General features: G+C 39.0%; 1 protein-coding gene across 2 annotated transcripts in view; it reads right to left on the bottom strand.

Moving 5' to 3' along the window:
* PDLIM4 (PDZ and LIM domain 4) overlaps positions 1-19,815 on the bottom strand; it is a 93,642-nt gene that overhangs the window by 58,298 nt on the left and 15,529 nt on the right. For both annotated transcript variants that reach the window (XM_042452884.1, XM_042452883.1), the window contains exon 2: positions 11,072-11,223. In XM_042452884.1, the coding sequence (XP_042308818.1) occupies positions 11,072-11,223 (152 nt within the window). The remainder of the gene's footprint in view (positions 1-11,071; positions 11,224-19,815) is intronic.

Below are 19,815 nucleotides of genomic sequence, written 5' to 3'. Positions count from 1 at the left end.
GTCACCTCTGGTTTTTTTTTAAAAAGGCCATTCCTAAGCCTAAAATGACCCAAGAGTGCAAAACATGTCAAAAATGCCCCAATGCTGGCTAGAGGGCATTTGGGAGGCCAAAAAAGTTTGACCTATGGGAAGCTGCATTCCTGCTAAAAATTGTAATGAAAGGGAACTGACTCCTGACTTTGCCAAAGTATTTGTGAGGGCATTTATCCAATGATAAATCATCACCTTTCAACACTGCACTCCTTTTATGCACACTTCATGATGTTGTTATTCTATTGCCTTTCCCAACCAGACACATACTCCCATTTGGCTTTGGAGATCATGGGAAATCTATTTTCTATATAGAAATTACCAGGTTGATAAGAGGGTGCCAAATCAGAGAAGGTTGGTGTCCTAAATGTTTCTGATAGTACACTACCTTAGACAATCTCACCTTCTAGAAGCCTGGAGTCCCAATTTCTAAATCAATGTTGTTTCTGTTCTGTATATTAAATCATTCATTCTCCACTGGCTTGGGAAGATTTTCTTTACTTACTGAGGAAAACACATCCAAGTTTTTTTTAAGAACAAAACTGACAGACAAGTACTGTATATACTTGACTACAAGTCGAATTCATGTGTAAGTCGAGGGCAGGCTTTGGTGACAAAATTATGGATTTTGATATGACCTGTGGATAAGTCGAGGGTAAAACCTAAGGGCATGTAACAAAGGATCTAAAGGATGAAGCAAAGGAAAACAATGCAAAAGAACTTACAAAATTGTAGAAGGCATAACTGTTTGTGTTCACACTGAAGGGTGGATGGATGAGAGAAAAGAGGAAGGTCAGTGCTTCCAGAATAGATCACACTCTTGCCTTTCACCAGGGGATGTTTTCTATTTTTATGAGAGTTAGTACAGTACTTACACTGACTTGTGGATATGTCTACTCAGATTTTTTTGGGGGGGGGGTGTGTCAATTTTTTCATTAAAATTTATAGACTTATACATGAGTATGTACAATATATTTTTAACCAAAAAAAAGAGTTAACTGGATTTTTGCTTATCTACATGTGTGTTTGCCATATTAGGCCCAAGGGAGATCATTTTTCCCAACAGGAGGTGACTGAGACATTGAATACAGGGTCACTTCCTGTTGGGCAAAAGGAATCTCCTGGGTATCAAAAACTTGGTGAAATTGCCTCAGAGTGTCTGGAGGTCATTGGAGGGAAAACTGTATTTTTTAAAGGGGTGGTGCAGCATGTGATGCTGCCTTCCAAGGTCCAATATATCCCACTTACATCCTACAGTTTCCCACTCCATGCATGAATTAACATAACATCCAAATAGCAACAGTCCTAAATTTCTTACTACAAGGGGCTCAGGAAGCTTAAGAGTTATTGTTTTGCTTCACACATATAGCTACCCATATGTGGCAGTCTGCCCCAGAATCCCTTCTCTGCATTCCCACCCATCCTAGATATAAGGTAAATGGTGACTAGAGACAAAGTTTTAGAAAGTTGTGTCCCAGGCAAGTGGTGTACCCACCCCCCACCTCTGCTGTGAGCTTGCTTTTCACTGATTATATACATTTTGCTGCCAGGTCATTTTATTTCTTTAGTCATTTACATTTGTTATTCTTAAATCTTTTTATATTGGCTTCTATCTAATGTTGCTGTACTTGTAGCCTTGGTCCTGGTCATTACTTTAGTCCAATATTTAACATTTTAAAACATATTTATGTGAGTCTTTGTAAATTCCTTGTTAGATTGACATTCTATAGAACTCTATGACAATGTAACCTAGAATACACAGTTTTTGAAATTACACACAATAACTTGTATCAAATGCAATCACTTTCATACTCAAAATCCTTCTTTTAATAGTGATGTGGAAAATGTCTGTCACTGTGATATTCCAATTGAACTTTCCAGGAGAAGGAAAGGCAGGCACTGAACACAGTCTAAAAACAGAACAACACAAAAAACCTGTTCTTACATAATATAATGGAAATTATTGAATAAAGAATAGTAGTGGAAAAACAAATGCTAAAGATGAAGATGTTCATTGCGACGTGTTCCTGTCTCTTGTCATGACCATTAATCACATAGCCATATGCTGGGATCCATGGAACCTTATTTGGCAAAGTATGAGCAGCACACAAATTCCATAGGGATTCATCATCCGATGTGGAGAGAAACAAAATCATAAAAACCTGACTATTTCAAATAACATTCAGAAGTGTCATGCCCTCACATTTTCTTAACTCTCAGTTAATGGAAAATAGTGAAGTGAATTGTTTCCTTAAACTCAAGTTTTGTTACACTTCTCCTTCTCCATTTCTGACTGGTGGAAGATATTAGAGAAAAACAAAACAGAACACACCAGGAACAAACAGGAAGCAGTCACATTATACTGTAGGAATGCTGTTGTCTGAAAAAAGAGGCCGTTACGCATCAACTAAAGCTGTTCGAGTCAGTGGAGTATGGTGTTTCAATGATGCATGCGTCCTAAGAGTCCAGAGCCACACCAAAGACACGCTCCAGTCCTTAGGGCTGGAGCGTGGCTTTGGTGCGGACTTCTGGACTCTTAGGACGCATGCATCATTCAAATACCATCCCTCCACTGTGAACTCGAAGCAGCTTTATTTTGGCTGTCTGTAACAGGCCAGAGTGTCTCAAAATTACAGGAACTACTTGTCCATGCTATGAAAAATTGTCTGTCATTTCCCCATGTATGATTTTAGAAATTTAGCTTTTTTTCAAGCTACAAGGCTAGATATGCAAACAGTAAAGAGCTTAGGATGATCCAAGCTAAACTGACACATGCCACCTGGGAGCTGGACTTACAGTACTGGCCTTAAAAAACAAAACATGCAGGAACTGAAGATCAAAACTTGAAATCATAAAGAAGCTACTTGTTGTTAAAGTAGTGAGTGTGGGAGAGGTGTGAGTCTATTTGCATCTGATGAAGTAGATTTAGGCGATGCATCTACTACTACAGAATTAATGTCATGACTCCATCGTATGGAATCCTGGAATTTGTACTTTGTTATGGCACCAGGGCTCTCTGACAGAGTGGTCTAAATATCTCACAAAACTCCAGATTTTAGGAAGCCATAGCACTGAGCCATGGCAGTTAAAGTAGTGTCAAGCTGAATTAATTCTGCAGTGTAAATGTAGCTGAGGCCCTAAACAGCTCATGGCCAAATTATCTGAGAGACAATCTTGCTCCATATAGCCTGCCCTTTTCTCTGCATTTTGAAGCAGAAGGCCTTACTGTGGCCTTGTGAAGTTCAGTTACTGTGCAGATGAAGGCTTTCTCAGCTGTAGCGTTCACTATGTAGAAATTCCTTATAGAGATCAAGATGCTTCTCAATCTACAATGTTTTTGCCTTCAAATGAAGATTTATCTCTTTGTCCAAGCATCCTTCTGATCCTGGTGATTTTGCTTATTTCAATGTATGCTTTCCTGCTTTACTACTGTTTTATTATTGTTTTATTGCATCCTTTGATTTTGAACACTGTAATACTGTAAACACTTTTGGGATTTTTTTTAAAAAAAGAAATTGTCAGTAACATGTTATAAATAGTTAAATGGAGTACTCCCATGCTTCCAAGTCTTATTAGTTCTTAATGTCTCAAATGAAACTGACAGTATTTAAAAGGCTGCCAACAAAATTACAGAATGTTAAAAATTAGGAGATAGAACAGGGTTGTACTATCTCTTAAGGATGTCCAGTAAGTTTTATAGCGCTACAATGCAGAACCATAAGCAGCAGCCCTTTAAAACCATTGGATCACTGAATTTATATGACAATGATTGCTCCAAAGACAACACTAAAGGCTGTGAGATATGTATTCATCAGCCCTCAAGATTTGCACAGTACAAGCAAATATATTAACGACAGAACTAAATCCTCACCTTTAATTTTAATTTTATTTTAGCAGCTTTATACGAGCTGGTTAGCCTTTATGAAAACTGGGCTTTCAGTTATTTTTGACAATGTTACTAAGTCATACCATCATACCATGTACCTATACCAATAGTCTTTATGCCTCATAAGAATCGAACAAATGAATCACATTTCTGTCAAAATGCAAAATCACTATAGACTTCAGTGGTTTTTTTGGATTGTGTGGCTGTTTTGGAAGAATTTATTTCTGACATTTCACCTGCAACTGTGGCTAACATCTTCAAAAGCTTCTAAAGATGCCAGAAACAGTTTTAGGTGAAACATCAGGAATAAATTCTTCCAGAATATGGCCACACAGCCTGAAAAACCCACAGAAAACTATGGATGTTGGCCATGAAAGCCTTCGACTTCACACAAAATCACCATGTTATATAAATGGAAAAACATGACTTAAGAACTGGCAATTAAAGAAAATACATCTTAAGTCTCTGATTGCTGAACACCACTACACAGCAATTTCTGGAATATAAAACACATCTACAGGTAATTTATTTAAGAAGTTGGTGTAAAGCATGCTGAGTTTATACAAGGATATATATGGGATGTCTAGATTAATTATCATAAGGGTAATTTCCTGATTAAATTGACTTCACTCTTCTTTTGAAAAGTAATGCTGTGAAAAGATGACTCATTTTCAGTGACAAAATAGGTCTGGATCTGGCTTGAGCAGTGACTATTTTTTATTGGCCAGACAAAATTACTTGGAACTCAACCGATTGCTTCGGGCTAAGCTGAGAATATAAAAACCATGTAACCCAGATGTTAAATATGGTCCAGGCTAAAAACAGAACTATTATTGTAGCTGCTTTGCTTACTGCACAAAATAAACAACTTGACTTTTCCCATTAGAGAGACCTGGCTTTAAAAAAGAAAAGAAAAAAAGAAGTTGTTAAATTGTGGACACTGATATATTTCAGATTTAAATAGTAAAGAGATGTTTATTTTAGGAGGGAAGTAAGCATTCATAAACTTAAACTGAATGGGCCAGCAGTCAAAATCTGGACAGTAGTCAAAATTTTAAGAAGATATAGCCCAGCTCATTAGTATGCTGATCCTACTGTTAGGCAGAATGAGGCAGTTGACTCAGGGCAAACAGGGAATGTAGGGTAGGACTGGCAGCAATGCACTGGAGGACTGAGCTGTGTGTATACTTTCTAAGCTATGCCACTGTCCCCAGATACAGTGAAGGACACAGTCTTGTTAACAAGTGTGAAAGTTACAGTCAACTGTGCCAATCTGGCCAACTTCTGTGCATGGAATAAAGGGCCAACAGTTGTACTTTGCCTCAGGTAAAGTTTAGAACATTGGAGCAGTGGTTCCCAGCCTTTTGTTCTCTAGATGATTTGGACTTCAACTCCTATAATTATAGAATCACATAAATATAGAGTTGGAAGAGAACTCTAGTTCAACCCCCTGCCATGCAGGAAGACACAGTCCCAATGGATGGCCATCTAGCGTCTTTTTAAAAACCTCCAACACACTCTGAGGCAATGTACTCCACCATAGAACAGCTGTTACTGTCAGAAGGTTCTTCCAGATGCTTAGCTGGAATTTCTTTACCTGTATTTTGAATCCATTATTGAAATGATGATATGCTGTATCAACAGCATTCCCCTCATTTACCAAGCTTGTAACTCCATCAAAAAAGAGATAAGATTACTCTCCAAGCTGCCTATCTGTGTCACCCCTGAGTTTTTACCCTCACACATTTCTGAAGTAAAAATGAATTATTTCAAAGTTTGAGGAAATACATTTTCCAGATTGTTCATGGGGACTCTTCTCCACAATCTTGTACTGCTTTGGCACATTTTAAACCTTAAAGGACTTTTTTCTCCTGCAATATGCCTGGCTCAGATAACAAAAAGGTATCATATGAACACTAAAGGACAACAAAGCTAATCAAATTTGGTTACACATTGACTGAAGTCAGGGTAAATGAAATTACATTATACTTAATCTGATAGTCCAATCTAGCTCACATTGGGCATTCTTGTATGGATGCCACTCAGAATAAAGTGGCGTGGACATTGTCTGTCACTCTAAAGAGTGTTATGAGAACACCTACACCCAGATATACATTCTGAAGTCCAAATGCATTTGTGTGACATTGTTCCCACCTGGAGCCCAGTTGTTATTCATTATCTCCTATATAACTGCCAAAAATGGAAGGCACAGTTGAAGGCTGACTCATTCCGCCAGGTCAGCGTAGTTTCATCAAAAGTGCAGAAATCTACTTCGGCCACAGTAGAGTTTATCTTGGTGAAGAAATGTGCTCATTAAAGATATGTGAAAACACATGTGCTGCTGAAAACATGACATCATGTTGTCTCTGAAGAATACAATCTTGTCAAATTGCAGCTATCTGAGAAATGCTGTGCAATCACCAGTGTACACAGTTCTCTCAGAACATAAGAATAGTACTGTTAGAAAGGGAACTTCAATTGATGCAAAGATGATGATTCTGTCTGAATTTTAAAACAGTATGTTGTGCTGCTAAATTGTCCTTAGAACTCACATATTTTATTGTACTATTCTTTGTCAATTAATGTCTACACCTTTGTGGCATGTCTCCAATTTGGAGACAATTTGGAATTTTCCCAAGGTAAATGTATATTTGGCTGTAGCAGAAATGCCACAAGATCTTCTGGGCTCATATTGCTACATGTATTTAGGTCCTTTCTCTGAAACCTTAATCTTTGGCCACAGTTGCAAAGCATTCCTTTGTTTTTCCTATTTATGTAGTCATCTACAGGTTTTCCCATGACAGAATTTCTCTTGGCAGTTTACAAGAAAAAATAGCAATAGCAAGTAAAAACAAATGAAATTGCAAGGGTGGGACCTGTGTGGCTTATGAGCCACATGTAGCCTTTTGATGGATACAGTGTACCCCTTTGGGCCTCCGCTGAATTTTTACCTCCACCATTTGAAGCTGAAAAAACCCACAGAGTTTTGTTCCTGTTTAAGAGGGCTCTCACCCCAAACAAACAGCCTCCCCAAGCAGCCCACAGGCAAATGGGAATGACATGATGTCACTTCTTGTCACCTAAAATGGCAATTGTGGCATCACAGTGCAGGCTGTTGGACTTCTAGAAGGTGTCAAAATAGGATGGTGTAGCCCTTGCGGCTTCACAGCGTATATTCACCCTGCAGTACAATAAATATTGTAATTTTAAAAATGCAGCTCTCAAAGAAAACCAGGTCAAGAAGAAAACAACCCAGAATAAAAATCAACAAAACCAAAATAGAGTTAAAGCATTCAACATGATTTCAAACATCTTTCACATGGCATGGTTATACCACCATGGATTCCCTTGGACTGGCTGCATCCTATAGAATCCTGGGATTTGTAGTTTGGTTAGAGGCATCAGAGGAGCTCCCTGGTTGAGGACTCTAAAGGCCCCACTCTCTAAAATGCCAATCCCAGTATTCTATAGGATGTTGCTGTGGCAGTTAAAATGAGATTATAGCATTATAATTGTGTACAGTCTACACTTCTCATTTGTAGGTTTGCCATCCATGGAAGTCCCTGCCCTGTTCTCCTCAATGGTGGCACATGCACATGCCTGTGTCAATGCAGTTGCACATATATTTGTGATGGAGTCACTGGGCAGACTTTGTTTCCTAACAGTCAATTACAGTTTGGGCTGACTGTGAGAGAGGGGCAGGAGTGAGTGACTGTGGGTTGAGTTGAAGGGGAATTTAAGAGAGTTGAAAGGAGATTAAAGGAATCGAGTTGAGGGAAGGTTTGCGTTCAGGGGAGGTTTGAGTGAGAGTTCTAGGGAGAGGGTCAGATAGGGACTCTGACTGGGCCTAGAGAAAGTCAGAGAGATATTTTGACAAGACAGTAGAGTAACTGAAGAAAGAGGCAAAGGGTCTCAATACAGAGAAGGATACTGAATGGGAGAGAAAGTATATTGGAGATTGCAAAGAGGAAACTGAAATGCCTACAATGGTTATATTAATGTAACCATATCACATTTGAACTATTCTACCCAAACTACATTTTGCTAAATGTTATTCAATAAAGTTAATGTTTATTTGTTATAACAGAAGCCTCTGCCTGAGTGAATTCTAAACCATACAGGCACAGGCAAATATGCTACCTAAGATATTAAACTTATAAGAGAAAAATATTTAGGACCTTAGCCCTTATACATTTAGGGAAAGTGTATAAAAGGTGGATGCTGGGCAGGTGTCACTGATGAGGGGCTTCTATAAGTGAGAAGTAAAAGGTAACCTCAAGGCTTAGAAAGGAGGTTGCATCACAATCACTACCATTTAAGACAACAGGACTTGAGTCCTGTAGAATTTGGTATCTGCAGGGGCGGGATTCAGAAGAGAACCCCTGTGGATATGAAGGGCCATCTGTAGTGTGAAAGGACCCCTGGGGAAATAAAAATCTCTTTTTCCTTATCCCCAAAGACATGAGAGTATATCCCAAGTGGATTCCTCTGAAGTGGTTATTCATTCCATAACTAGAGTTATGGAATAACTCTGCTGAAAATTCCCTTTCATTCATAGTTATCCAACTGCATGTCACTCAAAGAAAAGCTTCAGTGAAGATCTCAGAAGATGCAGTTACCTTCAAGCAGACCTTCACTGATGTCCCAAGTCATAGCATGATTTTGAATTGGGTGAGAAAATGGACTACCAGATTAGAATGACAACAGTGAATGACAACTGTATTGCTGTATTATATTCATAAACTTTAGTTCCATTTATTAATCTTGTAACTATATTCTATACTAACTATACTTTGTACTAATCGTTTCTAGACTATTTTCAAAGGCAGTTCCAATGCACAATGTATTGCAGCAATGCAAAATGGAGGTTACTAGGCTGTGAATGACTGAAGCAAAGCCATCCCTGTCCAGAAAGCATTATAACTTACATTGTTACCTGAGATGAACTGGTTCTTTGAGCCACAGGATCTATTGTGTGGACAAAATGGATCAATGAGGTCCCCAAATTATGAGCAGGAACGCAACTTGCTAAAATTGAACACAGATTCACCTTTCATATGAATCACCATCAATCATGTACTTCCATGATCTCATGCAGAATTGATGAAAAGAAACAGAGCTGGTTGTCTGCTTATATATAGCACTGATACCATATTCTAAATCAGGCCTATAACATGAAAATTTGAGCTGGACTAGCCTTAGTATCAAGGAACTGGCCAGTATAATTAAATGAAAAGTAGGTAAGGCATGTTGCTTGTAAATACATTAAATAGATTCCATTCTTCCATGGGGAAATAAGTAAGCTCATAGGCATGGCAAAGACAGTCCAGTGAGACTGACAGCTGATCAACCCTCCCCTCTGCCCCATGAGGGGAACTCAGAGATGGTTGGACCTCCATACCTTCTTTGTCTTTGGCTATAGGCCTCCTCTAAAATGCTGGGTGAGCCTACCCAGTAGTTTCATGCAGTTATTAAATACCATGTGGATAAGACAGAACCTTGGAAGATCAAAAAAGCAGACATTCCACAAAGCCAAGCAGAAATCCTCTAGCTATTTAGTTTTGGTAGCAAGGGCAAACAGAATGGGCAAGATGGGTTAAACTTTCCTTCCAGGACGACTTTGCATTAGTGGGAACCTAAATGCTTAGTTTTAATACTGATATTGTAACACACATGTTTTAACTAACTACAAAGGGCAGGCAGAAACTTTCCTCCCCACTCCCCCATTATGTATATACATAAGGAACAAATGTACTGAATGGTACTTTGAAATTAACTGGATGCCTTTACTCTAACATAGCCCATCTTAAATTGCAAGGCTATTTGAGAAAAAGCTAAATAAGAACTGAAAGCATTGTGTTACTATCACTGGGAACAGGGACCGTATCTGTATTCCAAATACCTTGGTGCTTAAACACAAACACTCTACTGTAAACTGTCCTTCTCTTTCACCCTCCCTGCTTTCAGTGCTTTTCCTGGAGTTTCTTCACAACCACAATGTTGGCAGTTGCTTCAGAAAGCACACAAAGATAGTAAAATACCAGTGACACAAGTTGCAGAAATAAGTAGCAGGAGCAATGGGGTGGTTTATGAAAGTCAGAGAACAGTGGCAAGGAAAAGATCCAAACTTGTTTTCACAAACAGTTTTGAACTGCTGGGGTGGAAATGTATGAAATCCTTAATAATAATATCTGCAAATGCTTTAGTAACAATTTTTCATTTCATATGTGTTCTCTGCTACAGATTTATGAAATGTTATTTAGGTCAAGACAGCTTCTTACAAACACTTCTATGCCAACTAAGCAACTTTGGTTGGAATGCTAATTATAAAATCTTTTTGTGTAAAATCTTCTGTTACAGTCTGTATATGGCATGTTAAGCTACCATGAAAGTGGACGAAAAGCTTCTGATTGACATAAATGGATATAGTGGGGCCCTTTGGGATTCCACATAAGCTACTATTCCATGTATGGAAAAGCAAAAGCTCTCATCTGCTTTGATGTATTTCTGTGGAATTTTTACATACAATGAAGCTTCTCATATGGATGGTGCTTGCCTTCTATTGACTTTATGCAAAATGAGATTATGCCAGAATTTCACTCTCTTTTCAAAAATCCTTTTATAATGTAACCTGGGAAAGGTTAAGTCACAAGTCATCTTCTGAAGCAGAAACAGGAGTCTCATATTCTTTAAAATGCTCATCGTTTCTTTGGAATCAGCACAGGGCACTATATGGATTCAATGAGCAATAATGTAATGTTTGGAATTTATTGTATTTTAATTTTGCTGTCAATGACTTAGTAAACTGGGTTATTGTTTTTATACACACACACACACACACACACACACACTAAAGCAATCAATTGGGTTTCAAATAGTTCTCAAAATCTAAACTTGTTCATAAGATATGTATATGCAATAATAAGATTTTAGCTTGGACTGGAAATCAGCAGTAGAAATGAAACTATTCAGTGTTTTAAAGATAATATTAGTCTTACAAAGATTATTCATTTTTGCAGTATATGTATATGAGAATTAGTTTATGCTTATGCCTGTCAGTCACTGTATATTGGACAATCCTATGTCCAATATACTTTGGTGAATCTGTGTAAAGACCTATTATCTCAGCATGAAAAAGCAAATGAAAATAGTTACCTGTTCACAGAAAGTGTTAGCTGATCCAGACAAGCCTTGATCTTGTTTTGTGCTTCTAAATGTGTCATGTTTTCTGTGCTCTCACCATTAATTGCCAGAATGACATCACCTGGGTAAAGGTTGGCAAGAGCAGCTTTGCTTCCAGGATTAATCTGCATGACAGAGAGTAAGAAAGAAAATTACTGGATAGTATTTTGACTGAAGATTTTTCACTCACAGGATCTGCTTGTGGGGAAAAAGGCACTTTGGGAAGAAGTGGCTTTACCATTATAATTTTCAAGTTTAAAGGAGATAATACAGTATGGTAATTATTGAAACAAACTGTGAGTCAATCACTTGTAACTAAAATTGTCTGCTTCCACTTTTCACCATGAAAACTGTTAGCCCATTTAGACTGCTCTCCAACTTGTAAGTTTTAGGGTTCAGGTGCATGATCTTATCTCTTTCTTTGAAAGCTGATAATATGAACAATATCATATCTCTCTTTCCCTTAAACGGTTCAATAGATTAGGGCTGCACTTACATTTTTGAGGGGTTGGAAGGTGCAGTGAGTTTGAAATTAGTACATAGTCCTATATACCATTATTTGGAAATTAGATTCTCAATGTGACCTACTTAAGTACTGAGATATTTACTGGATTTCCTTCTGGATTTGGAGGTGTCACAGTTTTGGATTTGTTTACCAGGGCAGAATTCAAAGTGTCAGAAACTACTATTGTTTGGAGATAAAGGTTGTAAGCCAGATAAGGTCGATTTTTCTTTAAATCTGTCTTTGCAACACATGCATAAAAAATAAATAAAAACAAGAACTCTCACCATCCAAAGGCAATCTTTCTGGAATTCACAATAGGAAAATAGTGTTGTCGGAGAAGAAAAACAAAACAAAAGCAAAAACAGCAAAGTGTGGTCTTTACATTTATTTGTTTTCTCTTCATCCCCTCCTTTAAATAGTTGCATCAAACCGTTCTGGTGCTCAAAATCTAGGTGTCTTGTAGAATTTTAGGCAGAATCCAACAAAGACTGCCAGAAATCCAGCAAATTACAGAATGGAACTGAAAGATTCCAGTCACGCTTAAGTCAGGAGCAGAGTATAAGATTACAATTTGTTGCTATTGTGTGTCTTCAAGTAATTTCTGACTAACGGTGAATCTAAGGCATGCTACTGTGGGGTTTTCAGGGCTTGAGACTGTGCGACTCACCCAAGGTCACCCAGTGGGTTTCCATGACTAAGCGAGGAATCAAACCCCTGTCTCCATGGTCATAGTTCTGCCCGAACTACACCTGCTGCCTCTCAAATGGTTACAATAGCCAGATATAGTATTTTCCAAATAAATATTGATTTTGAGGTTTAGGACTTATCTACAGGAATACTGTACAATCATTTCAAATTCCTATGAAAAATTGGAGCTAAAACTGAGCTCACAGAAAACTCATGGGAGGGAGAAAGAAGAGAACAGATAGAAGAATGCACTCCCCCCTCCCAGGGTGGCTCATCAGGTTTTTCACCCCACATTTCTCCTTCCTTCCTGTCAAATGTGCAGGGAAATTTCCCAACAGTGTAGGGAGTGAGTCTGTCTCTTTCTTCCCAGGCAGCAGAGTCCAAAGGATTAAGATTCATACAATGTGTCCCCATTCCTCAGTGGTTACGGTGTCTGGTGCTTGGCAGACAAGCTTCCGCCAGTGTAGCAATTGTACTCTTGCCCACATGCAATTCCATGGTCTGTTGAATAGCCACCATAGAATTCTGAGAACCAGTTGCTTTATACTAGGACTAAGATGTGCTGGCACAGAGATGATACAGCATTCTCTCTCATTCTGTGTGCCGAGCAGGCAGATTAAGACTGTGGAAATGTTTAGAATTTTTGTATTCTGGGCATTCCAGCTCTTGATAACAATTTGTAGACTGCTGACCTAACAGTGATGTCCTTGGTAACTATGACTGCTGAAATTCATTCCAAAATCAAATGAATCCAAATATTTAGCCCAGTGGTTCCCAAACATTGGTTCTCTGGAAATTTTAGATTTCAGCCCCCAAAAGCCACAATCAATTAGGCCAATGAGTAGGGATTTGTGGAGGGCCAAAGTTTGAGAATCAGTGCTTTAGCTTAAAGTTCAACAGTAAATGCCCTTTGCCCTTGGAAAGCTGCAGGTTTCGTTTCCAAGTTTCACTGTTTCATAACATGGTTGGGATGAGTTCCTTGAAATCAAGCAGCAAATGAAAATTATTTCTGCAATTAAAAGAAGCAGTCAACACTGTAGCAACTGTTCTAATAGCTTCCTGGAGGAGTGTTATCTTTCCTAGCAGCTTTCTCTGACTGCTATTCAAATTACCTGTCACTTCCTAGTCATGCATGAAATATCACACTGTTTATTAAATCCCTGTAGTTTTCCTCCCCACTGTTTTTGTATTAATGCCAAGAATCTTGCAAAGCTTGTAACTCCCTTTGAGGAAAGCTAATGACACATCCTGGTAACATCTGTAATTTGACTTAAAAGAGAGAGAGATGCTACTTTCCAAAATGAAACAAAGGTTTCCTTGTAATCACAGGCCCCCTCTGGTTTATTTATAATGATGTAATATAAGAAGATCAATCACCAAGAAATGCATGCAGAATTCAATCCCAAACGTTACCATCTAGTTTCCTCAACATCTATTCATAGCATCTGTACTTGCTTCCACACACTGTCATGAAATGATAAACTGGGATAGAGTTATCTAATGAGAAAGTTCTCTGATGTTTTGGTTAATCATATCTGTTGCTTTAAAAGATAATTTTTGTTGCAATGACTATGATTCCATTTCTCAAGAGATGAGCAGTCTCTTTAAAATAAGTTTTAATTATCTCCTCTGATATTTCTTTTCATACAAATAAATAAGAACATGCTGATTAATATGAAACACAAATGACCAATCTTTCAACATTCTGTGTATTTATTATTGCTTTACCATATCTACTATGTATTCTTCTTTATGGGTCTGAAACATGGGTCACCTATTGCCAACACCTACGACTCCTCGAACACTTTCATCAGCGCTGTTTACGCACAATTCTAAATATACACTTGACTGACTATGTGACAAATGTTGCTGTCCTTGAGCAAGCAGGGATCACCAGCATTGAGGCCATGCTATTGAGGACGCAGCTGCGCTGGGCAAGACACGTTTCTAGGATGGAGGACCATCGCCTCCCAAAAATAATACTCTATGGTGAACTCGCCATGGGTCAGTGAGGGGCACCCCATGGGTCAGCATTGGGCACCTCACTGAAGAGATACAAGGTCTCTCTGAAACAACATCTCAGGCTTGGCCAAATTGATCACCAACAATGGTCTGCCCTGGCCTTGCATCGGCAGGCATGGAGATGCACTATCCACGATGCTGCAGCCTTTTTCGAAAACTCACGCCGAATGAGTCTCGAAGAGAAACGACAACACAGAAAGAACCACAACTTGGAAATATCACCCAAGGAGACATTCTGCTGTCCTTTCTGCAACCGGACTAAGTGCAGTTGCATTCTAGGATATTGTGGTTGTGTGTCAAGCCTTCGAAGAAGTCCCAGTAGTTCTCATTGTACTGTGCCAATGCAAACTGAGGTTTGGGATCTACTGTCTTTCCATATGTGAAAAATCATGCCACCCCTTTGATTTTGAGAAAAAAACCAACTGGATCAGCATATGTTAAGCAGAAACCTGCAGTGATCTTCCTCTCTCCATTTTTAATTGATTACTAAATAATTTCCCTCAGATTCATAAATGGGGAAGGAATCACAATTCTGTCCCCAAATCATAGCACACAAACAGGATTTCTTCAGATATCACTTAGTAATTCATAGAGGCTAGTCCTGATTGCTGTAATATGAGGAAAAAATGTCAAATATTGATGGGAAAGGGAAGACCTTTAACAAAACGTTGCAATGTGGCATACTCCTTTTCAGTGTTACTTAATACAATTATATAGTTGTTGTGTCAGGAAAAATAAGCATCAGACAAAACTGCTCCATAAACCCAAAACTGTTCAATAAAAAAGTATTCATTAAACTCAAGATTGCTCCAGCAGTTTGGTAAGGTGGAGGTATTAACTATATCAAAATAAAATAGCATTTAACCAAGATTAAGCAATTGGGTTATATCAAAACAATACAGATTTAATTGTTTAACACAGGTGATAAAACAATCATGACCAGCTATCGCTAGCTATTTCAGAAAAGAATAGATGAGCTGTTTAGGCAACCATGCAAGTTAACTCCCTTAGGGAGCAAAAAGAAACTACTTAAATCCTGTAGAGGAAGACTTAAGCTGGCCTTCTTACACAATAATGGATGAAGTGCGGAGTGCTCCAACCAGTTGTTTATTATGTCTAGACTAGAAAACCTTCCAGTCTTCAAAGCTGTCTACTGTGTTTTGCAGAGAGATGAATAAAGCAGCAGTATTTTAGAGACATATGGTACCCTCACTTTAATCACAGGACCTCAGGGCTGAAAGAGATACCAGGCAGTGTCCAAACTAGTTCCAAACTAGTGTCTAAAGTAGTTCCTTCTTGATCAAAAGTTGCTGCCACAAAGAAGTCCCTGTCCTATGTTTCAACCGAACTAACCTTTCTTGGTGGCCAGAAAACTGCCAAACACCTTCTGTTCAATCCCCACAGCCAGACAATTGACTCTTCTGTTTAGTCTCAACCTGGGCATAGTCATTATTTTCTGCTCTTTTCCTGCACTCCTGAAATGTCCATGACTGCAGCTACACTGTGGAAAAAATGCAGTTTGACATTGCTTTAACTGTCACAGCTCAATGCTATGGAATTCTGGGGTTTGTAGTTTGTGAGATATTTAGCCTTCTCTATCAGAGACCCCTTGTGCCACAACAAGCTACAAATCCGAGGATTCCAGAGAATTGAGACATGGCAGTTAAAGCAGTGTCAAACTGTGGTATTTTTGCAGGGCAGATGTAGCCCTTGACTTTCTACTTTTTATATTGGTTGCAGTACCAAAAGTATACCAATTCCCTTTTGTGTTTACCTGTAAATCTCTCAAGTTTGTCTGGAATGATGCTTGTTTCTTATAATCCATTCCCAGCATTACTTTTCTCCCATGGGCCAAACCCATGTTTTCTGTCCAAAAGATTTTGGTCTCTGCTTGTGCTGCCTTGTTGCCTCAGTCACCCTAATTAAGCAACTGTATTGCATTTAGACACTTCTAAGTCATGGCATCCAATTGTGCTGTCAATTTGGTCACTTCCCTTGCATACTTGAGGAACTTTTTCTTTATGTGCAATGCCACAAATATTGGGGTTGGCTTGAAATCCAGAAAGGCTTGTTCCACATAATGGGGGTTAGCAGGATGTTTGTTAAGCCCTGCTAGCTTTCAAAGAATAACAGTCATACAACTGGAAGAGCCATGCCAAAAGGCACAATCAAAGCACTACCTATAAACAGCCATCCAGCCTCTGTTTAAAAAACCTCCAAAGAAAAAAACTCCACTACTCTGATTAGGAAGTTCTTCCTAATGTTTATGTGAAATTTCTTTTCCTGTCATTCAGATCCATTGCTCTGTGTCCTGGCCTCTGGAGCAGCAGAAAACAAACTTGCCCCATCCTCAGTATGACATCCCTTCAAATAAATAAATAAATAAATAAATAAATAATTTTATTTGTATCCTGCCTCTCTATCAAAGATAATCAAGATGGCTTACATATTAAAACTTCATACAAAATCCCCCAAACCCCTTTCCTCCCTCCCCTAAAACAGAATTAAACAATGAAATATTAAAATGATCTAAAATATTACTATTATTATTATTATTATTATTATTATCAACCTTTATTTATGAAGCGCTGTAAATTTACACAGTGCTGTACATACAATCTTTTTAATTAGACGGTTCCCTGCCCTCAGGCTTACAATCTAAAAAGACATGACACAAAAGGAGAAAGGAGTGGTGGAGGGAAAGGGTAAGAGGTCCAGCAGTTCCTCTCTACCTCCGAGGCCTGGACCAAGGCAGATGGACTGGAGGGAGGGCTTGGCTTCATAATGGATGGTTAATCTTCTTCCAGGGAAAATACATACTCTCAAGTAGGATAACACATATACAGTACATAGCAATACAGGAAATGGTTCGATAAACAGGCACCAAAAGAACATCAAATAGTAAGCGACAATTATGCAATGCCTAATAATCTACAATATTAAAATAATCTACAATAAAGTAATCTAATTAACATAAACATAATGGGATTAGGCACGGGGCAGTCAAATATTTAAACACGGCTATCTCTTCTTCAACCTAAACATCTGCAGCTCCTTAAGGTACTCCTCATAGGGCAGGGTTTCCAAACATTTCAGTTTTTGTTCCCCTCCTCTGGACATATGCTAGCTTGTCAACATCCTTCTTGAACTGTGGTGACTAGAAATGGACACAATATTCCAGATGAGGTCTGACCAAGGCAGAATAATGGTACTATAACTTCTCTCAATCTAGATACTATACTCTTATTGATGCAGCCTAGAATTGCATTGGCTTTCTTAGCTGCCACATCACATTGCTGACTCATGCCCAACCTATAGTCCATTAAGACACCTAGATCTCTTTCGTATGTACTGCCATCAAGCATATTGTCACCCATCCTATATCTGTGCATTTCATTTTTACAGTCTACATTTCTTCCTGTTGAAATTAATTTGATTAGTTTTCAGCACAGCTTTCTAAACTGTTACTGACATTTTGAATTCTGATCCTGTCCTCTGTGGTACCAGTAACCCCTCCTAATTTAGTGTTACCTGAAAATTTGATAAGCATGCCCTCTATTCCTATTAAATACAATGATTTACCCTTCTTCTAGACAAACCTAAAATCAAGGTCTTGAAACCACCTTGGGTCCCTAGGAAAAGGCATTATTAGGAAAAGGCATTATTAGTCCCCATCACAACCATGCTCAAAAGTATGGTTTTCCCAGAGGAGTAAATAGTAAGTGGTAGATGAGGTAGGTTGAGAGCCAGCATTGCATAGCAGTTTGAGCATTGGACTATGACTCTGGAAACAAAGGTTTGAATCCCCATTCAGCCATGGAAACTCAATGGATGACTTTGAGCAATTCACTGGATGACCTTGAGCACTCTCAGCCTCAGAGGAAGGCAAAGGCAAACCACACTCTGAACACATTTTGCCAAGAAACCCATGATAGATTCATGTTAGGGTTGCCATAAGTTGGAAATGACTTGAAAGCAAACAAAAACAAGATGGTGAACCTCATTCCAAGTGCCTGTTGCAGCAGGAATTGATAGCATAGCAAACACACAAACAAGGGATCAAATGAAAACAAAGTACACTTATCCCTCCAGATTCGCTAGGGTTAGGAGCACAAGAACCCTGTGAATATGGAAAAACTGCAAATAACAAAAACACAATGTTTTTACTTGAGAGGACACCTCTCTAGGAATCTCTAGGTTCTCCAGTTCAACTCTGTGGTCAACGTCCAACTTAGAACTGCACTGGAGGAGCTACAAATCCCTAGTAGAGTATTCTCTCTAGGAATCTCTAGGTCTTTCAGTGCAACTTTTAAAGTTGACCACAGAGTTGCACTGGAGGACCTAGATATTCCTAGAGAGAACATATTAATCAAATCCGTGAATAATCTAATCCGTAAATATCAAAGCTGCAAATATGGAGGGATGAGTGTACGTTCTCTCTCATTCACAACTGGTGAAATGGATGAAATGTTAATGGACATGGTGTGGCTTGTAACTGAGCCAAGGGTGTATAGAGCAGAAAGGGAGATCAAGCTTTAGTTTTTTGTGGGTTTTTCGGGCTATGTGGCCATGTTCTAGCAGAGTTTCTTCTTGACGTTTCGCCAGCATCTGTGGCTGGCATCTTCAGAGAATGTTTGCCTGGAAAGGACTTGACTATATATATTGTGTGACCTGGAAAGGCAGGAGTGATTTGCATGTATATTGTTTGTTGCTAATGGCAGGCCTCAGGGTGGGAGGGTCTGCACAAAAGGATTAGTGTCTGCTTGATTAGTGCTCATTGTCTGCTGGGAAACCCCTGACCCTGGGAGATTTCTCATTTGCATTTGTTGAGTCTTGATCTTGCTATCTTTCAGGACTGGTAGCCAAACCTTGTTTACTTTAAGGGTTGCCTCTTTCCTGTTGAAATTGTCCAGGTGTTTGTGGAGTTCAATGGCTTCCCTGTGCATCCTGACAGGTTAGTGGTTGGCATGGTCCAGAATTTCAGTGTTTTCAAACAGTATTTCATGCCCGGGATGGTTTGTGGCATGCTCAGCTACTGCTGATTTTTCTGGCTGGCCCAGTCTGCAGTGTCTCTCGTGTTCCTTGATTCTTGTTTGCACACTGCATTTGGTGGTCCCTATGTGGACTTGTGCACAGCTGCATGGTATGCAGTAAACTCCTGCGGCTGTGAGAGGGTCTCTCTGGTCTTTGGCTGAGCGAAGCATTTGCTGGATTTTCTTCGTCGGTTTGTAAACCATTTGCAGGTTGTGCTTCTTCACCAGTTTCCCTGTTCTGTCTGTGACTTCTCTGATGTGTGGTAAAAATAACTTCCCTTTGGGTGGCTGCTTGTCTTCACTCCTCTGGGTTTTTCTGGGCTTGACAGAAAAACCCACAAAAAACTATGGATGCTGGCCATGAAAGCCTTCGACTTCACACTGGAGATCCAGCTACTTACCATACCCAGTTGTGTGCATGTTAATTTGCCATACAACTTAGTATCATGTGACAAACAAATTGTAATAGG

Source organism: Sceloporus undulatus, chromosome 2 (assembly GCF_019175285.1).
Source record: "Sceloporus undulatus isolate JIND9_A2432 ecotype Alabama chromosome 2, SceUnd_v1.1, whole genome shotgun sequence".
In the NCBI taxonomy this organism is placed as follows: domain Eukaryota; kingdom Metazoa; phylum Chordata; class Lepidosauria; order Squamata; family Phrynosomatidae; genus Sceloporus; species Sceloporus undulatus.
The sequence above is the reverse complement of the archived record's forward strand: the minus strand, read 5'-3'. Positions and strand labels throughout refer to the sequence as shown.